General features: G+C 31.6%; 1 protein-coding gene across 1 annotated transcript in view; it reads right to left on the bottom strand.

Moving 5' to 3' along the window:
* Smp_126350 (putative glutamate receptor, NMDA) overlaps window positions 1-25,936 on the bottom strand; it is a gene marked incomplete at both ends in the record, with an annotated part of 34,962 nt that overhangs the window by 3,805 nt on the left and 5,221 nt on the right. The window contains 12 exon segments of the mRNA XM_018800109.1: window positions 3,007-3,113; window positions 3,896-4,041; window positions 4,114-4,372; window positions 5,366-5,616; window positions 9,450-9,636; window positions 10,412-10,555; window positions 13,855-14,349; window positions 15,447-15,748; window positions 18,588-18,714; window positions 22,105-22,311; window positions 24,606-24,791; window positions 24,797-24,804. Coding sequence (XP_018653955.1) covers window positions 3,007-3,113; window positions 3,896-4,041; window positions 4,114-4,372; window positions 5,366-5,616; window positions 9,450-9,636; window positions 10,412-10,555; window positions 13,855-14,349; window positions 15,447-15,748; window positions 18,588-18,714; window positions 22,105-22,311; window positions 24,606-24,791; window positions 24,797-24,804 — 2,419 coding nt within the window.

Here is a 25,936-nt window from a genome sequence, read left to right as displayed (position 1 = left end):
AGTAGCTATCAGACAAGTATTCACAGAAGCAAATGTCGAGTAATGCCTAAAACATACAACCATTTTATATAATAAGTCGGGCGAAAAACTTTGTCTTCAAGCAAACTTAATTTTATTTTGAAATGCTTAACAAAATTCACTAATCGATAAAATTCTCTTCAATTTATTATGAGAAACGTTTTTACAATATAAAAATTATAAGTTAAGGAAGACTAGCAGTTTTACTTGAAGAAACGATAACCAACTTTTTGACAATGATTTACAATTTAAAAAATATTTTCTCATATATTCTCAAGTGCTTTTGATCAATTGATGAGTAAAGTAGACTGTTAGATTATTTTTAGTAAAATTAGTTGTGTAGGTCAAAACGGTATCACTTTCAAGAAAAATACATTACATGTTTATATGCGTTGTGTAAAATTGACGACATTTAGAAAAAAACGTGAAAATGTCATTATTATTATTATTATTGTCACTTTATAATTGATTGTCTCAGGATAGATGATAATTATTCTGTTTGAAAATCATATTTTTTCGCCGATTGATATCAGTTTAAGAATCTCTGAAAAATCATGATGCAGCAAATAGATGTGTAATTATAGATGTGTTTGACGAGGAGTGCCTTACCAGAATTATTGTTACATTTGTTTGGCACTTACCAACTTCCGATGCTTCTTCAGGTATGGACAATTGGTACTGAAAACCTTATTGAAAAGTCTCATATTATTTGTTTATCTATTAAAAAGACGAATTGAAATTTACTTGAGATATGTACAACTTTACGAAGCTTAGTGTCAGCTGACCAAAGAAGTAAGTTAAAACCTATTAAGGTGCATACGATAGTTTTTTAATTTTATTGTAGACTTTTTTTATAAGAAATACCAAACAAACAAGGTAGTATAACCCAGTATTTTAGGATAGCTAACACGGATTGTTTAAAATCAAAACCAATACATTGTAATGTCGTGCTTAGACTATTATAGTGTTTTTGTGAAAGTGTTTTTGAAAATGAACATGAAGTTGACTAATTATTGTATGAAAATGAAATCATTCAGACAAATATCAGTCTACAAACCGAGAAATTATGACTTTAAGGTAAGATTTAGTTTTACCTAATAAAAGTATCTAATTATAATAACAAATAGAACTCCACATTTGCAAGTAGTATGCTTTCCAAATATATAATTTCTTTTATTTTGCATCATATGAACATCAGTTAAATTGATAAGTGGTGTACTGATACTTAGTATTTTATTTTTTAGGTATGGTTATTATTCACTGTTTATCTCCATATTACACGACAAGTCTGCACAATAATAACTCAATCCTGAACATGATCGAATTTTTGACCTTCAGATCTCGCGGTAAGTAGTTGATTCATAATAAAATGATCTCCATATCTCTCTTCAATCAGTTACTTATTAGAGCATGAAAATCCTATGATGTTATGTATAATAAATATTTTACTTCAAAAAGGATTATTTTGGTAACAAAGACTTCATATTAAAGTCTCGAGAAATCCATCTCAAATCGAGTCATTAGTGAGAATGACAATATTATATACTTATAGGTTTTCGAAGCAAACTGTGGAGCTTGAATAAATGGCTGTCATTACAAACTGATATTATTGTGCATGAAATTCCAAATATACACTCTTATAGAGTCCGTAAATTTGGAACAGAATAACTGTTCAGTTCATCTTGATTTTCATTGATTTTCCAATTGATATCTGTCCCTGATCAAAAAAATAATAATATGCATAAAGAATTTATCATATCATCCTTAATTTAAACTTACTTATTTGTTAAGGTGACTGGTAAAGTTCGATAAGGAAGTGAAATAATTACTTAACGAAAGAAGTGAATTAATCATCGAACGCTATATTGCTTGATGACACTTAAAGACAATCTAATGTTTACTGACCATTTGATTTTCGGGAAAAATTGGTATCTATCACTTTATGATTATCGAAATATAGTGAAGTCCCAAGTAATAGGGTAAATGTTTGTTTTCATACGAGAAGGTAAAGTATATTTATGAACTGTACGTAGAAATTCAGAATCAATATTGAAAATTTAGCCTCATGATATATTGATTGGGGGCAAATCACATAAGCAGGCTTCTGTTGGACGTGTAACTATTTCAAGTAATCAACATGAAGCAACTAACCTGACTTTCGTGACAACTGACACTCGTCAGAAAACCATAACTGAAATATTGGAAAAAACTAACGAATCCCTTGGGATGTGATCCCGTGTCATGGTGTGCATAACAAGAGACGTTACTTTATGAGATGCTGTTGAATTCCTGTAGTACTATTCTTTAGTTCTAAAACAATGTGCAATCATAATTTTTATAGTTTCAAGACTGAAATCCTGAAAACTGAATTTCAAGGCCTCCAACAAACCATCGGTTAAACATGACACTTCTACTCCAACTTCATGATTACTGACTGTAAGTTGTTATATAAATTAATATAAACTTAAGTGTTATCGATTCGATTTCATAAGTATGGATTCATATTCAATTGAAGGCTATGTAATCGATGATTTTGCAATACTACTTAAGAAGATTACTCCGTTTCTACATATAGGTGACTAATTTCAGATCAAAACACAGAGTAAAGAACAACGTGTAATAATAATTAGTAATCAATGTTTAGTAAAATTTGATACCATCGATTTAAAATCAATCTAAATAGACATACGTGTGCAAATGATCACATTTCAAATGACCAACAAATAAAAAGCTTGATAGAGGTTACAAACCGATCTAGATTAGATAGCCATGGTTAACCTGAAACCTATGGATAGCTATTTCCTCCTGATATGGGACTCTTCTACAGTAAAAATTAGTGATGCCACCACCTGGGGTCGAACCAACGACCTGTCTTGTAACGGAATGCTTCACCTCTAGACAAATGATCTGGGATTCGGCAGTATACATATCTAACCTCAATCAATTTGCACTATTTTGTTACCAATTCTTATATTCTTCACTCTGTACCTTCTTCGTGATCTTATAGAGAATTCGACAGTCTCCTCAACTTTCATACTGAAAATGAAGAGCGACAATGTCCAGACAAAATAAACAGCTGTCATGAAATCATTTATCTACGAAAAGACAGTTATGTCATTAAACTAAACAATAAAGACAATACAACACAGTTATTTTAAGGAAATGAAAAAAATCACATATAAACTGGCGACGTCAAACTTTGTTATCTCATTTTAATCTTTATAAGTAGTGAAAAAGCAAAATCAAAGTCTATGAATTTGAAATGTCAAATAACAATACATGAATATATATTTCTTCTAAAATATCCAATAAAACAAAGCATAATTTTTCAATAGTGAGACAAACGAAAAAGGAATGAAAGTAGGCGATATGGTTTTCTAAGTAAACACTCTACATTATTATTGAACACAGATATAATCACAGTGTTTAAAATCAACCAGGTTAATACAGATAAACAATATTTTTAAATATATGTTGATATATAATCTGAAGAGTGTACTCTAAAAGTAACATAAAATTAAAACAGAACAACATTGAATAAGTTTGAATGTAGAACGATCATTGAAATGGATTGATGTCAGTGAAACTCTAGAGAATGGGTCATTGCAAACCTAATTATGTAATAATGACAACAAATCTATTTAAGGTATGATAATACGTTCATGCGAAGAATAGTTCATGAATTCAAATAATTGACTGATTTTTTATAATTATATCTATTTTGTCCTGAAAAGTGTTATACAGCTGAAATAATATTTGACTTTTGGTAATGATTGATATTGTTCATATTATTATGAGTAGTAACAGTACCAGAACGATGTATGAGTTCACTAAACTCTTCTTCTTCTTCTTCTTCTTCGTAACCTTCCTGTCCTACTTGCTCTTGCTCTTTTTCCAGCTCAACTTTATCATTATTCTCATAATTGTTAACTTGATCACAACGGTAAGTAGTAACACAATACTTTTCACCTATTTGTTTCAAATTATTTTGTGAGGCGTGCAAAGCAAAAGATAGTGAACTGTCTAACGCATCATTGTCACCATCATCACTATCATCATTACCATCACAGCTATAATCACTAGCTTTACGCTTACGGTTTATTCGACCTTTAGTAGACAATAAATCATCTTCTATGACTGAATATTTTTCTTTCATATTCATTGAGAAATTAGGTTTGGGATTATTTGATTGTTTATCTTTCATATTAGTAGAATAAATAGCAGATGAGTTTAAATTATTTTTATCAATAGCAACTGAGTGGTGAATGACATCATCAAAGGATATTTCTGTATTGTGACATAATTGCATTTGTTTATCCGTAGCGTTCAAAAAATATCTGTCATTTTGACGCTTCTGTGTGTGAATGTGCAAGGAAATACAGAAGACGATTACTTATAGGTGGGGATCAAAAAAATAAAGAGTAAGAAAGATACCAACGAAAGTAATAAGTCAAAATAAATTTCGTCAGTTTGACGTCGTGAAGATTGTTGAATTGCATTGAAATCATGCATCAATCAGTGTTAGATCATCATTGAAAACATGTAAGAACTAGACTGCCTTCTCGTCCTGGTATGGAACTCCTGGGCAGTGAGCATCTACAACACGTAAGCAGAAATTGAACCTCAAACCCTCGCTTTCGCGAGCGAATTCTCAACCTCTAGATCACTAGTGACTGGCTTTGACAGGAAATTCCGGGATTTTAAGTGAGGAGCTGTGACCAGTGGTGTTCAACCGTGCTGGCTGTGAGGAAGGTGCCCACTAAAGACGATAGAAGTTTGTCGCTCAGTATTGTGGACTGACTGAAGTTAAACCTGTACACCATATGGTCTTGATTCAGTGGTCTAGAAGTTAAATGGTTACGGGATCGTGGATGCACACTGGTCAGGAGTCTCATATTAAGACGGAACTGCCGCACAGTTCTCTCAAGTTTACCAATGGTTTTCCAACTTAAATCGGTCCATGAATTCAATGAAAACAAGCTTTGGTTTTAACTGAATGTCACCAGCCCTGTCCCCATTTGAGGCGATTTGTGCATTATATATATATATATATATATATATATATATATATATATATATATATATATCAAAAGTTCATTATATTCAATGCTGATACCCATTGTAAATCTATTTCAAGTCGCAGATGACAAGAAAAGTGAAATAACATTATTAGTTTATTTCTCGTCATTATAACTGTTCTTGTCTTTTTTAAATTCATATAGACAGCTAGATGCATTGAAAAAATGTTATTATCTAGAGAAATTATAATTAACAGTATTATCTTGATTATACAAACAGAAACTAGTGACTATATTCAAGAAAGGTTAACGATAACAATAAAGTTTACCTGCACAGTATCTCGCCATTGTTGCATTGTTGCAGTGGATAGTTCATGTTTTTTCTTTTGTTCACATCTACGTTTCGCACACAATACCTCAACAAATGTCAATATAGCTCCAGCTGCTAACCCCATACCAATCATGATAAATACACCAGCCATATTGGTTAAACCTAAAGTAGCTGGACTTGATTCCGTTCGTTCACAGTTATTGGATTTGATATGTATCCATTTTGTATCCAATGTTTCCATTATACCTCCTAGTTAACATATTTTTTAATTTCACCAAAAAAAGAAATAAAATAAACAATATATTAAAATATCAAAGATGGATCAGATTACAAGCATTAAGTGCTATTAAAATGTTCTGTCAAAGATGTGGAATATTTTTTGTAGTTTTTACGGACGATATATTACTTTCTTTACTGAAACCACCACTGAACTAGTTGTCCCAAAACTATTTATTTTTAAAATATTTACTTGTTTATTTATAACAAATCAACTCATTTGTTCTTTTTATATTTTTGTAGCCCTTCATTCTGTCTCCAATTAGATTGTATGTTGATGTTATAAAAATACACTTCCAGGCTACCATCGTATACGATTACCGACTTAATTCACATTAGTGAATAGCAAAATAAAATACGTCAAATACGAAAATAAATTCCGAATACGTATATTTTGTACACTCGATGATAGACTTTCAGAATGAAAAGTGGGAAGGCTAAGAGAAGCGCAGAGGGCGAGTAGGCAGACAAGATTCGATCAACCGTGACTCAGTACTTCTAGTCAGACAAAAATAAGCTACAGACACGTGATGAGAGGGATGAGCAATGCACACACATGCACTCGTATAAAAACATTCAAGGCTAATAAGAGAGTAATAACAAGGTCAAAATGTGAAGCAAGGAGAACGAGTAATCTGGTTTGTCCGGAAGCTAGAGCAACACATGTGGGCCTGACATGGTATAAGGTACTACAATATAAAGACAAAAAAATAATCTGGTTAAACAATTCCACCGTAGAAAATATCAAAGAATGGAATTAAAATGTAACACGAATAGAAGGTAAGAGAAAGTCATAGAACAAGGTTCAGATCCATAGTGAATACACGAATCTCACACGAAATATGTTTCTTTTTATAGTTTGACATCATACCATGACTGTAGACAGGCAACCAATCGAAATCAAGAGTAGCCTGATATCTGTTTTATCTTGGTAGCAGTTTTCATCTACGACCCCACCAAGGATTGAAATCCGGACCTTTCATATCTTTCATCCGACATTTTATTTTGACACCACTGAGTCGGTACTCAGTGGTTCACATTTTCAGAGTCTATAAGTTTTCAAGATTGTACAAGCCTCACCTGTTCTCATTCATATGATTTGCCACATCTGCTAAACCAAGAAGTGATCCAACTGTTTTTTTTCAAAACGGAAATATAATAACTATAAGATGCTATCAACGTTACACACTCGTTATTTGCTCAAAAATGTTGGATAATACCATCTAAGCAAATTCTTTGAAAAGAAATATTTTATATTTATCAACTTAGCATAATAATATTGACGACACCAAGCATTTGATAATAACTCGAACTGTATGCAATTTTTCGTAAAACCTTTTGAATTCATAGTGACAACTTCTTGTTCGAAACATGATAGTTGAAGATAAACATTAATTTGAGTTTGAATTTCAATAGCAGGGGTTCTAAATATTGGTGTTAAACTCAATCAATCGTGGAATAATATATAATTATAAGAAAGACAGAGTTCGGTCAAGTTTTCTGAGTCACAAAGACGCAAAAGTAATGTTGAAGATTTGATGCCCTAGTGGATGCTTTTAGTGCATTGATTTCGTATAAATCGTTTAATGAAAGCTTCCTGGTTAGAGTATACACTTCGAAGAACAGAACATCACTAAAAGACATCAAGATAACTACTATCCATATACATATTAACTATTTCAGTTTATTTTATTGATGCATATTATGCTTAAATATTCATGTCTAGTTAACTGTGAGGAACTGAATTAAATCCAGTCATTGACTAGTTTTAAAACAAGTAAATAATAAATATTTTAAATAGTCGACAAGTTGGAAAAAGCCAGTTTGACTTTCAATGTAGATGGATTTTACTTTGATAACAGAAGAGCTATCGGTAGATAACTCCGTCAATTATTGCTCCATATTATTTTCCTAAGAGTTTACATACATTTCTGTGGAATATCTGCTTGAATGATTATTATTCTCACATCAAAGTAAGCTCTTCAGCTATGTGCTACTCAAGTATGATGCTAATGATAAACCGTACATTGATTAGTTAAAATGTAACTCGAAGGAATGGAGACTTAAAATACCTTATTCAAACTTATAATAAGTAAGTTTAATTCATCAGATTAATTTTTGTTAGCTATCTCCATAAGCAGCACATCATAATAATAAATCCTGATATTCAATTTATACTTATAATTCAAACAACAGACCTTAGGAAACTTTTAATTCGGAAAAAATGTCAGTAGTATATTAATATTCTCATTCAACATAAATTTTTATTTTCGAACTGGTTCATACACAAAATTGAAAAATAATATATAATCTAATTTTGAGTTAAAGTTTCATGTGGTTTAATAATCGTTTTAATATTAAAACATCAAAATTATTTTCTCATACATGATTGTAATTGAAAATCCAAAAGGGCGAGACTAAAATTTATGGACGACCTTTGAAGAAATCTTAAGTGACCTAGAGAAATGTTAGCCAATCAGTAAACAGTCAGCATAGAGTAAAAATATATCGTACAAAACCAAATAATTAAAGTGGATACACTTCTTTTGTATGTTCCAAAAACTTGTCAATGTTAGAAAAAGGTTCAAAGGTTCCAAAATCGTAATGCATAATGTAGAGGAACTCATCCATATGGCTCTATAATAGTTGGTCTCTGGAGCCATGATAAGGTCATAAAAACTCTCTCAGCCTCGACCACATAGTTTCATTATTGTTTGTGTGTACTCCCGTTGTGTAAGTTTATCATTTTTATTGTAGATATGTCCCTACAATACTCATACTACTGCACAGCCGAAGCTTCAGTAACATCTGCGATTATTGCAACCAATATTACTGATGCTTTTATTGTACAGTTGGCGGCAATTATTATAATATGCCTTAGTCTCAATCTGGATCGGGCGATAAAGGTTCCTGTTCTAGCAAACGTCTTCCTCCAACATATATTACATAGAAGGACAACATCACGGTAGTCCACACAAGGTCTACAAGTCATTTAATTACCGCAATTACAAACACAGGAACTTCTTAGTAGTCTCATTTGTTGTAGCCGCTTAATTGTCAAGTCTTCTCTAAAATTCTCTGTGAATCGATCGTATACGAGCATCAGGTACTGAAATAGGTGCCGTGACCTTGAAATCCCTCAAACGCTTCTGTCTGGCTCGTTCATAAATTATAGTCTCGCCTCAAAAAACACGCGTTTCATTTTGCTTAAAACTCATCACTTAAATTTAAATATATATTGGTTAGAAATGTATGATCACTGATTAGTGACAAATATCATATTTTTCAAGTTATTCAGTACTGATCGAATTCCATTAAGTGACTAAACAATTTAACAAATATGATATCGATTATTCAAGTGTACATAGTTCAGCTCTAAATTGAGGCCTGAAGCTGATCTAATAGCTCAATGGGAAGATCTTATAATCTGAAGCTGAGCAAATTGTATTTGAATTTCATCTGAACCAAAAGTTCCTTCAAGATTACAGGTACGCTTTAGGGATTAGTGTCGAATAAAACAAAACTTGTACCTTCAATGTCAATAACAGTGTTCATAGATGGTGATTAGATTTGTTTATTATCTGAAAAATATTACTCACATAATGTATAGTAAATCTGTTTTTAGTAAACTTCTACCAAGACCCAGAAGCTAACAGATACACCGTAAGTTTCTGTGTTTCCTTAACTTATATTACATCGCTATATGGTACTTGTGTTCACTAAAATTTAAATCCAGTATTAGTTGTTATTGAGCAGTAAAATCAAAACTTTTCTTTCACAAAGTGTTGATCGAATAAGCAACTTACTTTCATGAAAATTTAACACTGCTTGTGATAATTCATATAACCATGGATTATTTTTTTTCATTACTAAGCCATAACTATTACGACCAAATACTTCACCGGCAGTTATTAATTCACAATCAATGGAAACTTCATAATTTAATCTTGCTGAATCCCATATAAAAGCTTTAAGTGTACCAGATTTAATGGCCTTACATAGGGAAGAGTTTAAAAAAGATAACAGTGGCAATATTAACACATAAAAAAATTCTTTGGTGTTTTTTATTGATGAGAAGTATTAAAATGTCAGACGTGCATACCAAATTATAAAAAGTCTATTTGTAAAACCAACTTATAATATGGGTTCGACTCCCATGGTGAACATCGATTCCTTCATTATTTGACACCTTGTTGACGAATAACAAATAGAATGAAACCTAGATCAAATACGGTTTCCTGAAGACAACGTTCAACCAAGAAACACTGAAACATAGTTTACACAATTTCTATTCACTGAGACTAGTTACTGAATTGCAACTTGATCTATAAAATTTGATCAACACTAAAGGACTAGACAAACATAGCATTACTCACTCAATGATCAACCAACTGTATATACACCACTTTTTTCTCTTAATACTTCATTTGTGAGAGATATCTTTCGAAGTATGAAATAAATATTGATGTAAATTTTACAATGTCAGCGGATTCAAGTCCAGTTCAATTAATTATATTTACAATAGGATTTTAGCTAATTAATTTGATACTGCTTCTTTTTTTTACAAAAAATTGTTTTAGCTTAATGTATGTGAGTTAACTAGCTCAAAGTACATATCGTCCTTCTACCTCTAAAAACAGTTAATTGGCTAGAATCCACATGCTTCTGTGCTGTTATTTTATGCAAAGAATACTGTGATATTTGTTTTATAAAGTTGATATTTTTAAATAAACATTTTGCATGTGAAAATTAATTTGATTGGACTTACTTGAATCGCTTCTTCTACTGAATCATAATTATTTGTTTCCATTACACGATACATTGTAGCAAATTCAACTTGTCGTTTAAAATACATTTCTACAGGACTACCACGAATTGTTGCAAATAGAAAATCTTTTTGAGGGTTACGAAGCTGACAAAACAAAACAAGTCAATATATTGAATTACTAATATCTTCATGTTCAATGACTTGATTATAGTAGTATAGCCAAAAATCAGTCTTTGATATAAAATATAAACTAAATATTATTCATTCAGAAATAGTTACCTGAATTTTATTTAACCTGACCTCTTAACAATGTAATAATTATCTATTACACAGTTTCTTTGTTTTACAAAAGCGGGCAAGTTACAGTTCACACAAAACTGATAAGTTCGACTGTACATTGATCAGTAATCTTTGTTTTCAATAGTATAATGTATTCACCTCCGTTGACTGTATTGTATTACACTAAAAGTTGAGATTTATTTGCATAGTCTCTGAATAAAAAGCAGCTCACTTTGTTAAGTATAGTTGTTAGAGCTACTTATCCATTTAATTGAGTCGATTTATACACAATGTTGTACTGTATTGTCTTAAACTTCTATACTTATCCAACACTGATGAAAAAGAACTGAACAATAATTATTCATATAAATTGATTACTGAATAATAAACAGTCTTGCTTGTCTAGTCCTTTAGTGTTGATCAAATTTTATAGATCAAGTTGCAATTCAGCAACTAGTCTCAGTGAATAGAAATTGTGTAAACTATGTTTCAGTGTTTCTTGGTTGAACGTTGTCTTCAGGAAACCGTATTTGATCTAGGTTTCATTCTATTTGTTATTCGTCAACAAGGTGTCAAATAATGAAGGAATCGATGTATCCTATGTGAATCCAATCTGAGTCATTCAGTTTCACAGTCTAAGAAATTACCATATGTCACAGCGTTTTCAACACAAAAAATGAATTCGACTATTTAGGCATACGATCATTGAATATCGTAATCTGTTCTTTACAATAATTCCTTTCAAACTAGGAAATTTACTGAAGAATTTTATCGATAATATTCAAATATTTATAAGTTATCTCGTATTAAACCAGAATTAACTTATAAGTCGAATAACTCACCAATGTTCTTCAGGTAAACTATCCTAGTACTATTACCAAGTTTTGATTTGATAATTTTGCTCTCAATAGAAAGGAAGGCCTTACCATATATCCTATTTGGACTATCTATCCTAGTCACCTAGCTGATATTATTTACAATTCACACCATTACATTACAAATTAAACTCCATCCTTTGTCATTATAAAGGTCACGCATTTTTCATCATTAACAGTGCACACATACGCACACACAAATTTACATACATGTCGCTTATGAATCACCTTGACCGAAATGAAATGACATGACATTGATTTATTAAGACCTGTTTTTCGACTGATCACCTAATATTCGTGTTGTTCCATTGTACTATTTAAACTTGGACTAATCGTAATTTGGTTATTTATTCTCTGAAGAAGTGGCTTACACTGAGTCACGAAACGTCAGAAAATCTAATTTTTCTACTCATTGGGATATTACAAATATATTAATTGATTTATATCCTAGTACTATTTATATCAATAAACGATGATAATATGACTTGTAAAACTGAACCAACGTTCAGAACATGAATAAAAACATTAAAGAAAATCGCTTAAAATTCACATTTTTAAATCATTTAAGTAGTTACTGAAATCTACAGTGATGAACATTTTCATATCTAAGATGAATATATCATTTAGTACAAGGTGTAAGACTTTTATTCCTAAATTGAAAACAAGAAACAAATAATTGTATACAGAGATTGTATACATACAAGAGAATAACACTGTTTTTTATTTGTGATTTGACTGAATTTATGACAGCAATGACGAATTAAATATGGAATAATGCAATTAATTAAAAGTGAGTCACAAAAACGTTACTTGGAATTATCTTTTTTTTCAACATAATAGAGAATATTTGTAGGTGAAGATGAAAATTTCAAAGTGTTATATTTTCTGAGCTGAATGGTTTAACTGTGAAGTTCTCATTATCTTTCTAAACAGCATCATCATTACATACTTTAAAAAGAATTGAGCTATTAGAAATTCTACATGGTTGACCAATAATTTTTGTTGAATTGATATTTTTTAAGTATATATACCAGTTTCTGATTTTTAGACTCCTCTTGAAATGAATGAGTTCTTGTATCTCATTGAACTAATGATCTAATGAACTAACGAACTAGTGTTAATGATCTAACACATAATCCTAAATGTCAAACTGTTAATTTTAGCCTGAGACATGAACAACACTTAAACACCCCCTTGAAATTCCATAAAGCTTGTACTATCGCAGATTTTGTGATAAAAATAGTGTCAAAGGTCATTCATCTTAGTGCAAACTTATCCTCTGATTTCTTTTGGTCTTCTCAAGGTTTATTGATATTGAACAAAGTTTTCCGTTTTTCTCACTATATAAAGAGGCTTTATGTTTCAGTATTACTCGACACTTATGATTTGTAAATTCTTGCATATTACCTATCATTATTTACTGTTCTCCATTATTCTTTCCCTGAACGCAGTTAGTAGGGTGTATGGAGACTCTTTTGAAGTTACTATGAATATGGTTGTGGATAGACGTTTAAAATCTTGCAAACTCCTGGTAACTGTTGTCTTATGAAATATTAACCATCCACTTTATGCAGATCTCACTCCTTGTATATCTCCTGGTAGGACAAGGCGCCTATATATTAGGATCCATGCACTTAAGCAAAGGTATAAGAGCTCTGAAATAACGTACCTAGTGAATATACTATATGAAGAACTGATTGAAGAGATGACCTATTCAAAAATGTTTATTCATAAACATGTTGACAATTAAAAGTTGCATAAACTTTTATCACCTTAGAAACATTTTATTTAATTTCAAATAGTTAATTTACTTATTTCATGTATGTATGTATGCAGCAGGTGATTGGTTTTTTTAGGAGACACTTGTTGAAGTTTTGTGTGCTAAAAATTCCATATTGTGGAGTTCTTTCTTTTAGGCAGATTTCAGATATTGTTAAATAAGGTTATCGATCGAATTTTCGAAAATAGTGATAAGATATGACTCTGCCTGGTTGGGCCTAGGTTATAAGGCCCTTTAGGTGCAATGTATCAGCGTTCAAGTATACTTTAACTGTATTTAACGCTGACATCTGTTGAATGTAGTTCATACTTTAATGGTAAAATCACCAAAATTGTGAAAAAAGTAGAGAAAAACTTCAGAGTTGAGAACCGTCAAAAAATGTAGTAGCTAATACATCCTGAGAAAATTTTCTTTAAATGCCAAATACTTTAAATTCCATTTATACAAGTCAAAAAACAATTAAGATGTATTTTTGCATTATCAAGATCATCCTCACAGCAGTAACTCACTCGAACATCATCGATTCCAGAAATAGATGCTTCAGGTCTATCCAAAACAAGAAATGCAGCTAAATTGGCTGTATAACTAGCTACTATTATCATAGCAAATCCAGCCCATACCATTCCAAGAACACGAGCACTAAATGAATGTGGAGTACCTTCACCAATTCCAGAATTCAATAATACGGCCCAAGCAAAGTACACTGCACTACTTAAATTCATACCTTCTTCGTCTTCTTTTTGTTGCTGTTGTTGTCGTAGGTGAGTTAGAGTCAGTGTATTTTTGTCATTAAGTTGTTTTTCATTGTCAAACTGGCGTAAAGTTGAATAACTGCCACTTCCATCAACAGACATATCAAGATCAGAATTTGTTCGACCAAATGGTGAAAAGTGATCGAGCAAATATAACACAAAAGCGACAACATGTACAGATAAGGCTACAAGAACCCATAGTGAACTTTCAAAAGGTTGAAGGAATGAGCCAAGATTGGATCGAGCACGTTCCTATGAAAAAAATAAAGCATACCAAAGTGTATATTATATATTGTATTGTAAAAATGTTTTGGACGAATATAGTGTCTTATTATACTAGGTGTACACCGAGAGGTTCTAGAAGTTCCAACATCACCCATGACCCTAACTTTAGCCGGACATTTGTCATGGATGCACACTGCTAGGGAGTTCCATACTAAGGCAAAACGGCTGTCCAGTGCTTCTATGTTTTCAATGGTGGTCTAACACTATCGGTTCATAATTTTAGTGAAACTCAACAATCTCCACAACCTTATACTAATATATCTGTCATATAATTTGAAGCATTCTATAGTTCAGTTTGACTTTGAAACTTGTGACATTAATTTTAATTTGTTTTATGAGCAGTTAGCGATGATCTTTTTTTTTCCTTCTCGACTATTTTGACGGCTAAAGTAATTAGAACTGTGAAAATTCAAGATTAACTTAAAATTGGATCAACTGGTCTCCGTTTGCATTTATTAATTATTTCTACGAATCTCATTATCCCTTCACTGAACATGAGCCTGATTAATAGTAAACCTCAGGTCTAATATTATATGTGTATGAAACGTACAATCTTTCAGTATTCGCGAACAGACCATACTTAGTAGCCGTTTTCTAAACTACAGTGGAACAAAACATAAAATAAAAACCATGTAATTTGAAGTTTACAATTAAACGTTTAAATGTTATTTCTTACATCACTGAATGAATGTAGCTAGACAAACATTAAAACGAAGAAACAATGGTTTCTTCCTATCACAGGGTCCCTCGACAATATGTATCCACAAAAGATGATTGAGTAACAGTGCGAACTGACTGAAATTAGAATTGTAAACCAGTTAATGCTGACTCAGTGATATAAAAACCAAGAGTTTGCCGCGATGTCTAAAGATCCTGGATCCGGACCCTGGAGATTTCTCAGAAGCATACTACTACAAAGTCATACATTAGGTAGAAACAACCTTCCAATAACTCCTAGTTTCCAATGGTTGCCTAATTGATATCAGTTTGTGTCAGGGATTGTAAAATTCAAAAATACCCACAAAACTCTACTCTTATTATTCAAATAACAAATCAGAACTTACTCGTTTCACTAGAATAGTTATTCCTAAATATTTGAATGGTTTAGTGAATTCAACTCGTGCAGCTCTTTCTGGTGTAATAGAGACTGGTGCAACAGCTAGATCAGCTGTACCGGACAAAATTTCACCAATAATACCAGTCCATTTATGTGTTTCATTTTCATCAACATCACCTACTTGTCCATCACCAACTAAATGTAAATCATATGTGAATGGTGTAGAAGTTAATTCTAGTCCAGTCCTATTAGCCAATAATCGAAGAAGATCAATACAATAACCATAACAGCAATAATGTTTCTTGATGCCTTCAAGATAAGTTGAAGAAAAAAAGAAAACATTAACAGATAAAAACATTTGACAAAAAATGATTGTGTATAAAATAAGTCATTTTTAAATCAGACTTTTTAGAAATTATACGTAGGTTGAAAAAAATACATTAAAATGAAATTAAGAATATCCAAAATATCTGACTTCATTAGTTAGTTATAATTGACAAGTTTTATCTCTGAATTCGAAGTTCTGTAACTATGGAAAAATGGATTATCAACCAGAGACAGACGCACAATTATGTAACAGATTTGGTCTTAACCTCACTTCAAGAATTAGCTCGATTTGAAACTAAATTATTTAGTAAATGGTATCAATAAAGAATGTTAGTGACGCTGTGAAATGTGCTGATTGATTAAACAGCATTTATGCACTTCAGGAGAATTAAGAAAAAAATGATACTTTGCACTAAATAAGAGATTATGATTAAGTTTTAGGGAACTGAATGGATTAGATTGACAACGTAAATTGATTATTCAATGAACTGAACAAGAGTTCGAAATCTTAGTGACAATAAAAACATAAATGGAAAGGCAAAGTGGCTATTGACTATTTTTTTTTAAAGAAATAAGGTAAAAAATGTATAGTTTCATAAATTAATAATTCAAACCTGCACAATCATACAAACCACGAATCCATAGATCACTTAAACTATTGATTCATGCTGTTTTAATTATTCTTCTTACTTCTAGAATATTTATCAGCTTAATATAGACTTGCATTTTTTTTTACTTATTCTTTATAGCTGTACATTAACATATTATCGTATTAGCACAAGCGAATCGAAATAAAAAATCTAGAGCTGTAACTGTGACAATCTTAGTACTTCAAAAGGGAAACCATGTATCAGATGACACAAGTAGAGACATAAAGACGATTGATAAAGCCTTAGTTAACTCTAGAAACACATCAAAATGGTGTCTGAACAAACTGATTTTTGTAATGACTTCTTTGCAGTCAGATTATCAGTTAGATCTGCTTAAGTTGAACTGAGTACTATTTGATATTGATTAATAGCATAGTGTTTAAACCTACTTACAATATCATTAAATTAATCACTTTTAATCAACAGATTCAACTCATTTACGAAGTTAAATTATTACTTCATCCAAGATATGATTGCACATCATAGTCGACTGAAAAAAAACGATTTGCAGTGCCACTAGCATTTCAAATATACACGTTCTTCCTCTCTATGTCATTTATTTTGCCTTTTTCCATAATACTCAGTTTAAAAACCAGTTTTTCATTTCAATAGTTGAGATCATGAGTCAATTGAAGCTAGACCACCATGGAAAACCTGGAAGCACTGGACAGCCGTTTCGTCCTACTGTGGGACTCCTCAGCAGTGCGTATCCAAGATCCCGCCTCACGAGATCCGAACCCAGGACCTATCAGTCTCGCACGCGAGCGCTTGTCATTGTCAACAGAATTTTAGATCTGAAGTTATATCGAGACAATTCGCTCATGATACACGCATGGTAACACAGACTGATCAGTTGCTGTATTTAGCACAAAAAAATAGGAAATTAAGCAACCTTACTAATAACAACTAAACATTGAAAATCTAGTCACATGAGCCAGAAGATTAAAATTCATAATTAAGTATAATAACTACAATAAAAATGAGCAACTACACAACCAAATAACATGATTATTGTCAGTAAAGAAGATTGTCGTGTAATGTCGTAGATTGATTGAAGTTAGAAATTAACATCTCTGAATACCGGCTCAGTTGTCTAGAGATTAAGAGTTAGCTCAAGAGACCGGAAGTCCTGAGTTCAACTCCCGCATGCGGGGCAGTGGGAGCGAACCGCTGAATAATTCTGTATTAGGAAGAAAAGCCGTTCTAGTGCCTTCAGGCTTCACAATGGTGGGCTAACTTAGATCGGTTCATGATTTCAAGGAGGCGTTATTATCAAACCAAATTACCAAGTAAATTCTAGTGGACTACCAAAATTAGAATTCAGCAATTGGCGTTATCATTTTAAAACAATTATCACTAATAGTTCTAAGTGTAGTTTATCATGCTTTCCCTCTGTATGAACCGGTCACATCAGTAATGCTCAATGACGGTGACTTCTATAGCAGTCTCCATTACCTATCAATTATTATTATTAGTGACACAAATAAGTTAGTGATAACGTCTCAAGTAGTGAAATTGGCTGACATGAGTTCGAAGCCGCCAGGAAGAACCAGATCTCTTCGTGATTGCAGAAATGTCTTATTGACGAGTCCAAACTAACACCAAATCTAGGTCCAAGTTCTCTGTTAACTACCTTTGATCACCTAACACCTCAACATAGTGCTCATGATATCGTGTAACAAAGACCATTAACTATACTCCAAATTAATCTATAGAATTCGATCAGTAATTAAAAATTAGACAAAACGACATTAGTCACTACTCAGCTGATCATCAGTTACATTAACTATTTATTAAATATAGCTGTTTATGTCTTTCGTCAAACATCTCGATTTTCAGTTCCTCTTTGAACATCCATGTCAATGTCGCTAATTAAAGTATATATAAACTATTTGTAACCTGTCGGTAGACGATAAAAAGGTTTCAGGTAAAAACGATTAATTAATTTTATCCTACAAGTTTTACCATCCTTCTTTTGTTTAGAACTATCAAAGTAAATAAATGTATCCAAAACAGTTACAAATGAAATATTAGTCACTTATTTACTGAATGTGAAAAAACTAAGCAATAACACAACAATTTTCAATATATTTATTCTTAATCATTATTCAAAGATGTATATAGGAATAATAAAAAGATCTTTATCTTTTAAATAAAAACAATTGACGTACCAGTAGTCGGGTCAGTGTGAGTACATTCAATTTCAGTTTTAAAAACTAAGGGATCATCAGATTCATTACATTTATCACTTAATTTTGGATGAGTTTGTACGAATGGTACACTTTCAATAGTTACAACCTAGAGAAAAAAACAATGGGACAAATCAATTTTTAATAGAAGAAATATTATATTTTATAACAATTAACAATTATCAACAATACACATCTTCATTACGAAAATAATGTTTATAAGGTTATTAGAATATTCATGGTTACATTGAAAAATCATTTCGAACAACATTTTGGCCATATTAAATTACTTGTATTGTGAAAAAATTAAAATCAAACATTATACAATTGCAAAGATTAAAACAAATTTTACGTAATGATTGAGTATATTTAGATTGCAATTTTCGCGTATTTGATTGTAAAACCTTTTTATGAAATGATAACTCGGAAATAGGTACAAATTATTAAATCTAAATTTGTTGCCAAGTCATGGTTGTCAGCGAGATCATTTTGAGATTAGGAATGAGCTAGTTTTCTCATCTGAACTACAGCATGAGTCACCTAGTATATTTAAGAAGTAGTGTTTACTCTTAGTTGATTTTAACCATTGGAACTGATCCATCTGTGTTAGTATACATAACATACTGACCAGATTGGCTTAACATAACCTTGTAGACCCAAGTTTTATCATATTTTAATTGTTGATATCACTGGCTATCTTGACTTAGTAGCTAAGTTGATAGGGAGTTGGCATTTGGAAATGTTGCTGGGCTTAAGTCTTCGTGAAAACACCAACATTGCTATGCAGATACAATCGACTGATGAGTTCCAAACATAACATAATAAATGTCCTGGATCTCACTGTTAACCGAAATCCAAATATATTAAACCTATCAATCAATGTTACATGTATATGAACATTTTTAAATGAACAAATAACTTTGGGTAAATCGGATTCGAACATCCAATACAAAAGTGAATTAATCGGATTATGATAATTCACAATCACCTGTGTGTTCTTTTTTGAAGAACAAATGATGTTACATTAGTTAAGACATATCGTACAAGGTAAAAATACCAAATCATATTAAAATTTTATTTGTTTTCTTGAAAGACTATAACCGATGAAACAATATTCCTACCGTAAAAAACTTCTTTATCGTAGAATGTGATAAAGACAATCATTAATAGTAATAAACATTTGATTCTAACCTCGACGTTTGTTTATTTTTATTTCTCAAGAATTTTTAATAGTTGAATTCATGAGTCGATCTAGGCTAGACCACCATCGAAAACCTAGAAACATTGGCCGGCCGTTTCGTCCTAGTATGGGACGCCTCAGTAGTATGCATCTGCGATCCCTCGCGCATTACATGAACCTATGGTCTTCAGTCTCGCATGCGAACACTCAACCTCTAGACCCCTGAGCCGGCATCAAACGGTGTTAATGTCTGACTTCAACCGATCTATGATCTTGGGCAACCATTCATTCATTTTCTGAGATATATACTTGCCTCTATCCGACAAGGATTAGACTCCACTCGCCACGGTTTCAAGAATTGTTTAAATTAATATTCCGTTTTCCCGTTTTATTTTCAAAAAGAATTTACCATAAATTTCACCTGAACTTGTGGTCAATATCCAGTAAAGAAAAACATTTTACACATTTAATTTGATTATTATAGTTAAATTGTTTTATTGCATAATTAACTAGGTTACTGTATTTTCATCTCACTACACTTTGTAAACTTAGCTTAAATCAATATGATATTTTTGTGCCCATTAATATGTAAACATATATCTAATTCACGAGTTGATCTAAGCCAGATCACCACTGAAAACCTGGGAACACTGGACGGTCGTCTTGTCCTTGTATGGGACGCCTCAGTAGTGCGTGTCCACGATCCCGCACGCGGGATTCGAACCAAGGACTTTCGGCCTCGTGCGCGAACGCTCAACTTCTAGACCACTGAGCCGACACCTAACAGTTTCCAATGGTGGTCTAGCTTAGTCGACTCGTGAATTCACCTGATAAAAATACTACAATTCTACAACTCTCTTACTGATGATATATCTAATTTTTAAATTACATGGCTTTGAAACTTATCAAAATTAACTCACAGTTTTCAATCATTTCGTATTCAATGTCACATTTAACATTTACTCCCCATTGAAATATTAAAGGCACGAAGTTTAGAGAATATATGTATACTTTATTATTAGTTCCGTGAGGACATATCAACAAGGAATAAACACGATGATGTAATAGAAAGATTATAATCCTGGATTACGTAATGTGGATAATAACAATAAAAGATTGTGTGTATGAAAATAAAAAGAGCCTTGTAAAATTAATAAGTTAGCTACGGATTATGATCTGAGTGATGTAAGGTGATTAAAATTTTTTGGATACAATAATTAAGGGTAATAGAGGGGCTAAATGAAACGAAATGATATCAGAAACAAATATGACTAAAATTATAAGGATATAAGACACAATTAAAGAGAGAGGGAATACTTTGAAATACGAACTACAATAATAGTCATAATAATAATAGTTCATGATAATAATAATGGTTTAAGGCCAAGGAATCGACAAGGCTAAGAAGTACTATTGAATGCGTATGATAATTTCATTTATTAAATAAAGTCAATATATCAGATGCAGTCCTAAACACTAATGGGAAGACCCAAACAACTAATACAAAAATGTATTATTAATATTATCTACAATAACTTGTAAAATGACACTAAATCTCTCCAGTGCCGAATTTGGATATGTAATTAGACTCCTAAATTTACTAACCATTATAGACGATATATTCTTGCCGAAAATTTCAAGATAGTATCTATGTACTAGGAGATGTAAATAAATGAATATAATGGATTTCCATTAAAGTCACCAATATAAAATACATAATTACAAAAGATATTGGTCATACTGAACTTGTATGTAAAACAAAAGTTCAAATTTCATCAATCCCCCATTACTATTAATATTATGACTAAACATAAAGATACCATTCGTGCGACGGATAGAAAAATTCTGAGTCAGAAAATCGACAAAATTACTTTTAATTACTAATCAATGGTTTTTAATTCTCAAGACTGTCCGTCTGATTGAAAATCGTAACACTTTATTGACTGAGTATCAGTATTACTCTACAATTATAATAAATTAATCATACTCAACAACCGAAGATAGGGAACTATGTTATCTATGCTAATGGTGGTGAGTTTATTTGTAGGTACTGCTCCCAACATGATCTGAAATAAAGTGAGAATATCTGATTAAGGATTTCATAGTTTTGGTAGGAATATAAACATTTCATACGTCAGGTTGAGATCGAATTCACTCAGAATTCTTTACAAAATGATCATTGATATGAGAGGTGATACATTATAAAACGTATGCTAACCAGTTAATTAAACAAATATATGTAAATATTAATACATTCAACTTTGCAAAAAGCATTCTATAATAATCAAAATATTTGTGAGACTTTGAACATATACATACTTTTAAATGTGTTTTCTTTTTAAAACTAATCGGTGCTGCATGCACCAGTCGTTTTTCAGTTTTTTGACATTTTCCATCATTAGCACGTTGTATACATACCAACTGTTGTCGTTTCACAATACTATTACCTGGCCAAATTAATTTACTTAAATTGATTGACAACAAAGAAGGATGAGGTTCATCAGATATCCATTCCATAGGAGTTGGCTTTCAATTAAGGATTGAAGATAATAAAATTTTAAATCATGACATAAAGTCATTTTTTGATAAGAAAAAACTCAAATCATATGGCTAATAAAACAAATTATGATGAGAGTACTATGCACTTATTAATTGCTGAATTAATTCTTTAATTCGAAACAAAAGGATATGTAATACGCTGGTAATAATATATCAAGGAGTTGAATTCCTAGACAGCGATGTCTCTTGGGGTTTTTGATGTGATATAACTGAGGTTAGGCCAATATGTAATTCTGATGATCATATGTTTTGTAGTATGGATAGTGAATAGGGAAATCGTTTCGCTACTTTGAATTATAACAATTTCCGTGTGGAGAAAAATAATAAATGCCCATCGATCATCAAGTAATTCAAATGGGACTATGTGTTACTGGAATTCCTCAAAAATGAGTCGAGTGATATTGCAAAATAATCCACTAGTCACTACTATATTTCTTTTTAATGTTGCGTTTTCTTGGACAAAATTTGCTATTCTACGTTCCTTTAATGATCAAGCGATCTCAAATACTACCATCCTATTAGTCCAATACAGTTTTTATAAATATTTTCTGATCTTTACTTAAATAATCATTGATACTATATAGTTGTTAATCTAGTTCATATTCTTTTGGTGCCTATAATAAATACTTTATTCAGTATATGACTTCTGAATTAGCTGGTATTCTTAGAGGGATGACTAAGAAGCTATCTATGTTGACTGGCCAAGGAAATAGGAGCAATCGTCTACTCTAAGATATATTATGAAGCGTATTAGTAGTTCGTTAGTCCTTCCAATGAGATTTTTTATAAACTAACTAACAATAACCGTTTTTGACTATTAAGAAACAATCGACAAATACACCTGAACAATAAGTTTGTTTTACTGACTAATATTACCATTATTCGTCTGAACAATTTAAAGAACAAATGAAACCCGTGATGTCATTAGAGAGGAATCAAAAGCATTTCAGAAAAGAGGATTTTCTAAAACAATTTAATCAATCTGAGTAATTCAGTAGTATATATAATTACTTAAAAAGTATGTTAGTCCTCCGCGGGAACGTGTGACTGGAATCGGCGAGATACTTAAATACGGAATTAGCGATTGCTTTGAATTCTCTTTCTAAATGTCATATGAATAAACACGGGTGAGGATAAAAATACAATCACGTTCGCGATTTTGACCTTGAACCTGTCCACTAGCCAAAGATGAAGCGTGAATTGTTATCTACGCTATCGTAATACATGATAGAGGGCTTCATTTTTGTTGGGTTACATGTAAAATGTATAGTTTTCCACGACGAAAATACCACTACATCATACTACGACGTGTCGAGTGTATGGCATGGTATGAGTCATACCATACCAGTCATGTTGGAAAAAATTACAACATAGAAAAAGACTCCAGTTAATTCTTTGATAGAAATTATTCTAAAATATTTACAATTGAATGACTAAATAAATGAAGGTGTAATTGAAATTACTGGTTACGAAACACTTAGATTATTTGGAAACGTGGAGTTTATCCCTAGAAAAATTTCATCGAATCAAAAGGACTTCTTGGTAAATCCTACTGTGACGAAACAGCTCTCCAGTGCTCATTGGTTTTTAATGGTATCCTAATTGATCTTGACCACTAAGGGACAAGATGTACAAGGGGACTTACTTTTATAATTAAAATAACTCAAAGTGTCTCTCTCTTTCTTATTCAAGGACTTACTTTTCTTTATTTAACCTTGTTAAATAATTACTGTGAAACAGGAATTTAAACCTCCAGACAGTTCCGTGCAGAATATCTTTAAAAATTTCTAAATATTTGTCATTGGAGCAAAAACTACGATGATACACCTATTAAATACAACCTAGTTTCTACATGTTCTTCAGAATAAGATCATTTTTTACGAAAATCACATTTGATGGGAAGTAATGGGGAATATTTTTAGCTCAGGATGAGGATGTTGAAAGTTTCGTGATCTCTGAGTTAAACACTTTAAATGGGAAGCTTTCATTGTCCTTCTGATCAATATCATCAATACTTACTTCAAAGGGAGTACGTTGTTCGGAAGAGCAATCAAAGCTTCACAATTAAACCATTCCGCTCAAAGATCACAACACCTCTAATATACTCTCCGCCTGTTTGTAAAATAAAATGTGTCATAGTAGGTTGATAACGAACTACTTAAATATAACAATCAACTTATAAATAATAACGGTTTTCTAAAATATAACACAAAATATGTAAACTGAAACGAATCACTCATCATATAAATATGCGTTTATACTTGATGTACACCGTAACTTCCAACAGAAACTAATGTCGGCCGTTCAAACTCAAATGATTTTTGTGCAGATAAATTATTTATGTCCTGATTAGTTATTTGAGCATTTACAATATCGTAAATTGGTTTAATACGATCACCATATTCATTAAATTCCAAATGACCAGTTCGACCGTCAGTAAAATTCATTGCTAACATGTCTCTGAAAGTAAAATACAAAAACATTTAAAAATTTCCATTTGATCTATGGTGAAACATTCATTCCTTAACTTCCATTAGACCTTAGGTTTCAAGTTATCTTACACGTCTTTGTTCCTCCAAGAATCCATTTTTCTCGAACTAACTATCTATACCTGACCTTTCATACTACGAACGAGACTATTTCTACTACTTCTATTTTGGCATTTGCCCTGATGACTTCATCTTGCGTGGCTGATTTGATATGGCAACTTGAACTAGTACACATATGTTAAAGATTATACGTTGTATATGGCCGACTGACTAAAACAAGTTAGAGTAGGAATAAATAATGCAATGCAGCGATTTTTTCTAATCTAAAGAACATATCTTACTCAAGGTTTATTCCATTTTTTCATTGGTACATTAACAAGAAAAAACATGCTACCAAGCTACATAACTACCACGCTTCATATTTACAGAGTCAAAGGTTGAACATAAAAGTCACCTTATGTTCAGTAATAATTCTCCAACATTCTCAAAATAATTCATATCCACAAACCTTGTAAAAATTTCTGTCCTATTGTGAACCCGTTTCATTTCAAATATTGAGGACGATCGTTTGATGTTTTTCTTATCTTCGTAAAGACATACATTATACTGAGTCTTTATTTAGTTATTCAGAAGAAAAATATTATTTGAATCAATAATATCTTATTAATTTATCAATTTTTCTTCGTAGACGAAAGCTAATTGGTTTTATGATGTGTTTCTACAATCTGAAGGCAGTTTCATATACTTATGCTTCAATACTTCTCCTATTAAAATTAGTGTATAGTAAAAATTACCAACAACTGTAATGAAATATTATCGATGAAATAAAGTTTTCTCTTTAAATTAAAGATAACAGATGACGTTTCCAGTTTATTATAGATGGAATGGTAGATGATTATTTGATTAAATTTTACTGAGATGAAGATTACATCTCCATATAATCTTCATATTCAACAGTTGAAAGCTCTATCGACAATTAAAAAAATTGCTTCTAATTTTTTAAATTGTCAAGCAAAATAGACTACGTAGTTGAGGAGGTATCACATCCAGTTAGTCATTTTACGTTATTCACCAATGATGCTTAAAACCAAATGGAGAACATA

This window comes from Schistosoma mansoni, chromosome W (assembly GCF_000237925.1).
Source record: "Schistosoma mansoni strain Puerto Rico chromosome W, complete genome".
Taxonomy (NCBI): Eukaryota; Metazoa; Platyhelminthes; class Trematoda; order Strigeidida; family Schistosomatidae; genus Schistosoma; species Schistosoma mansoni.
Note: the sequence above shows the minus strand (reverse complement) of the source record. Positions and strands in the feature narration are given on the sequence as shown.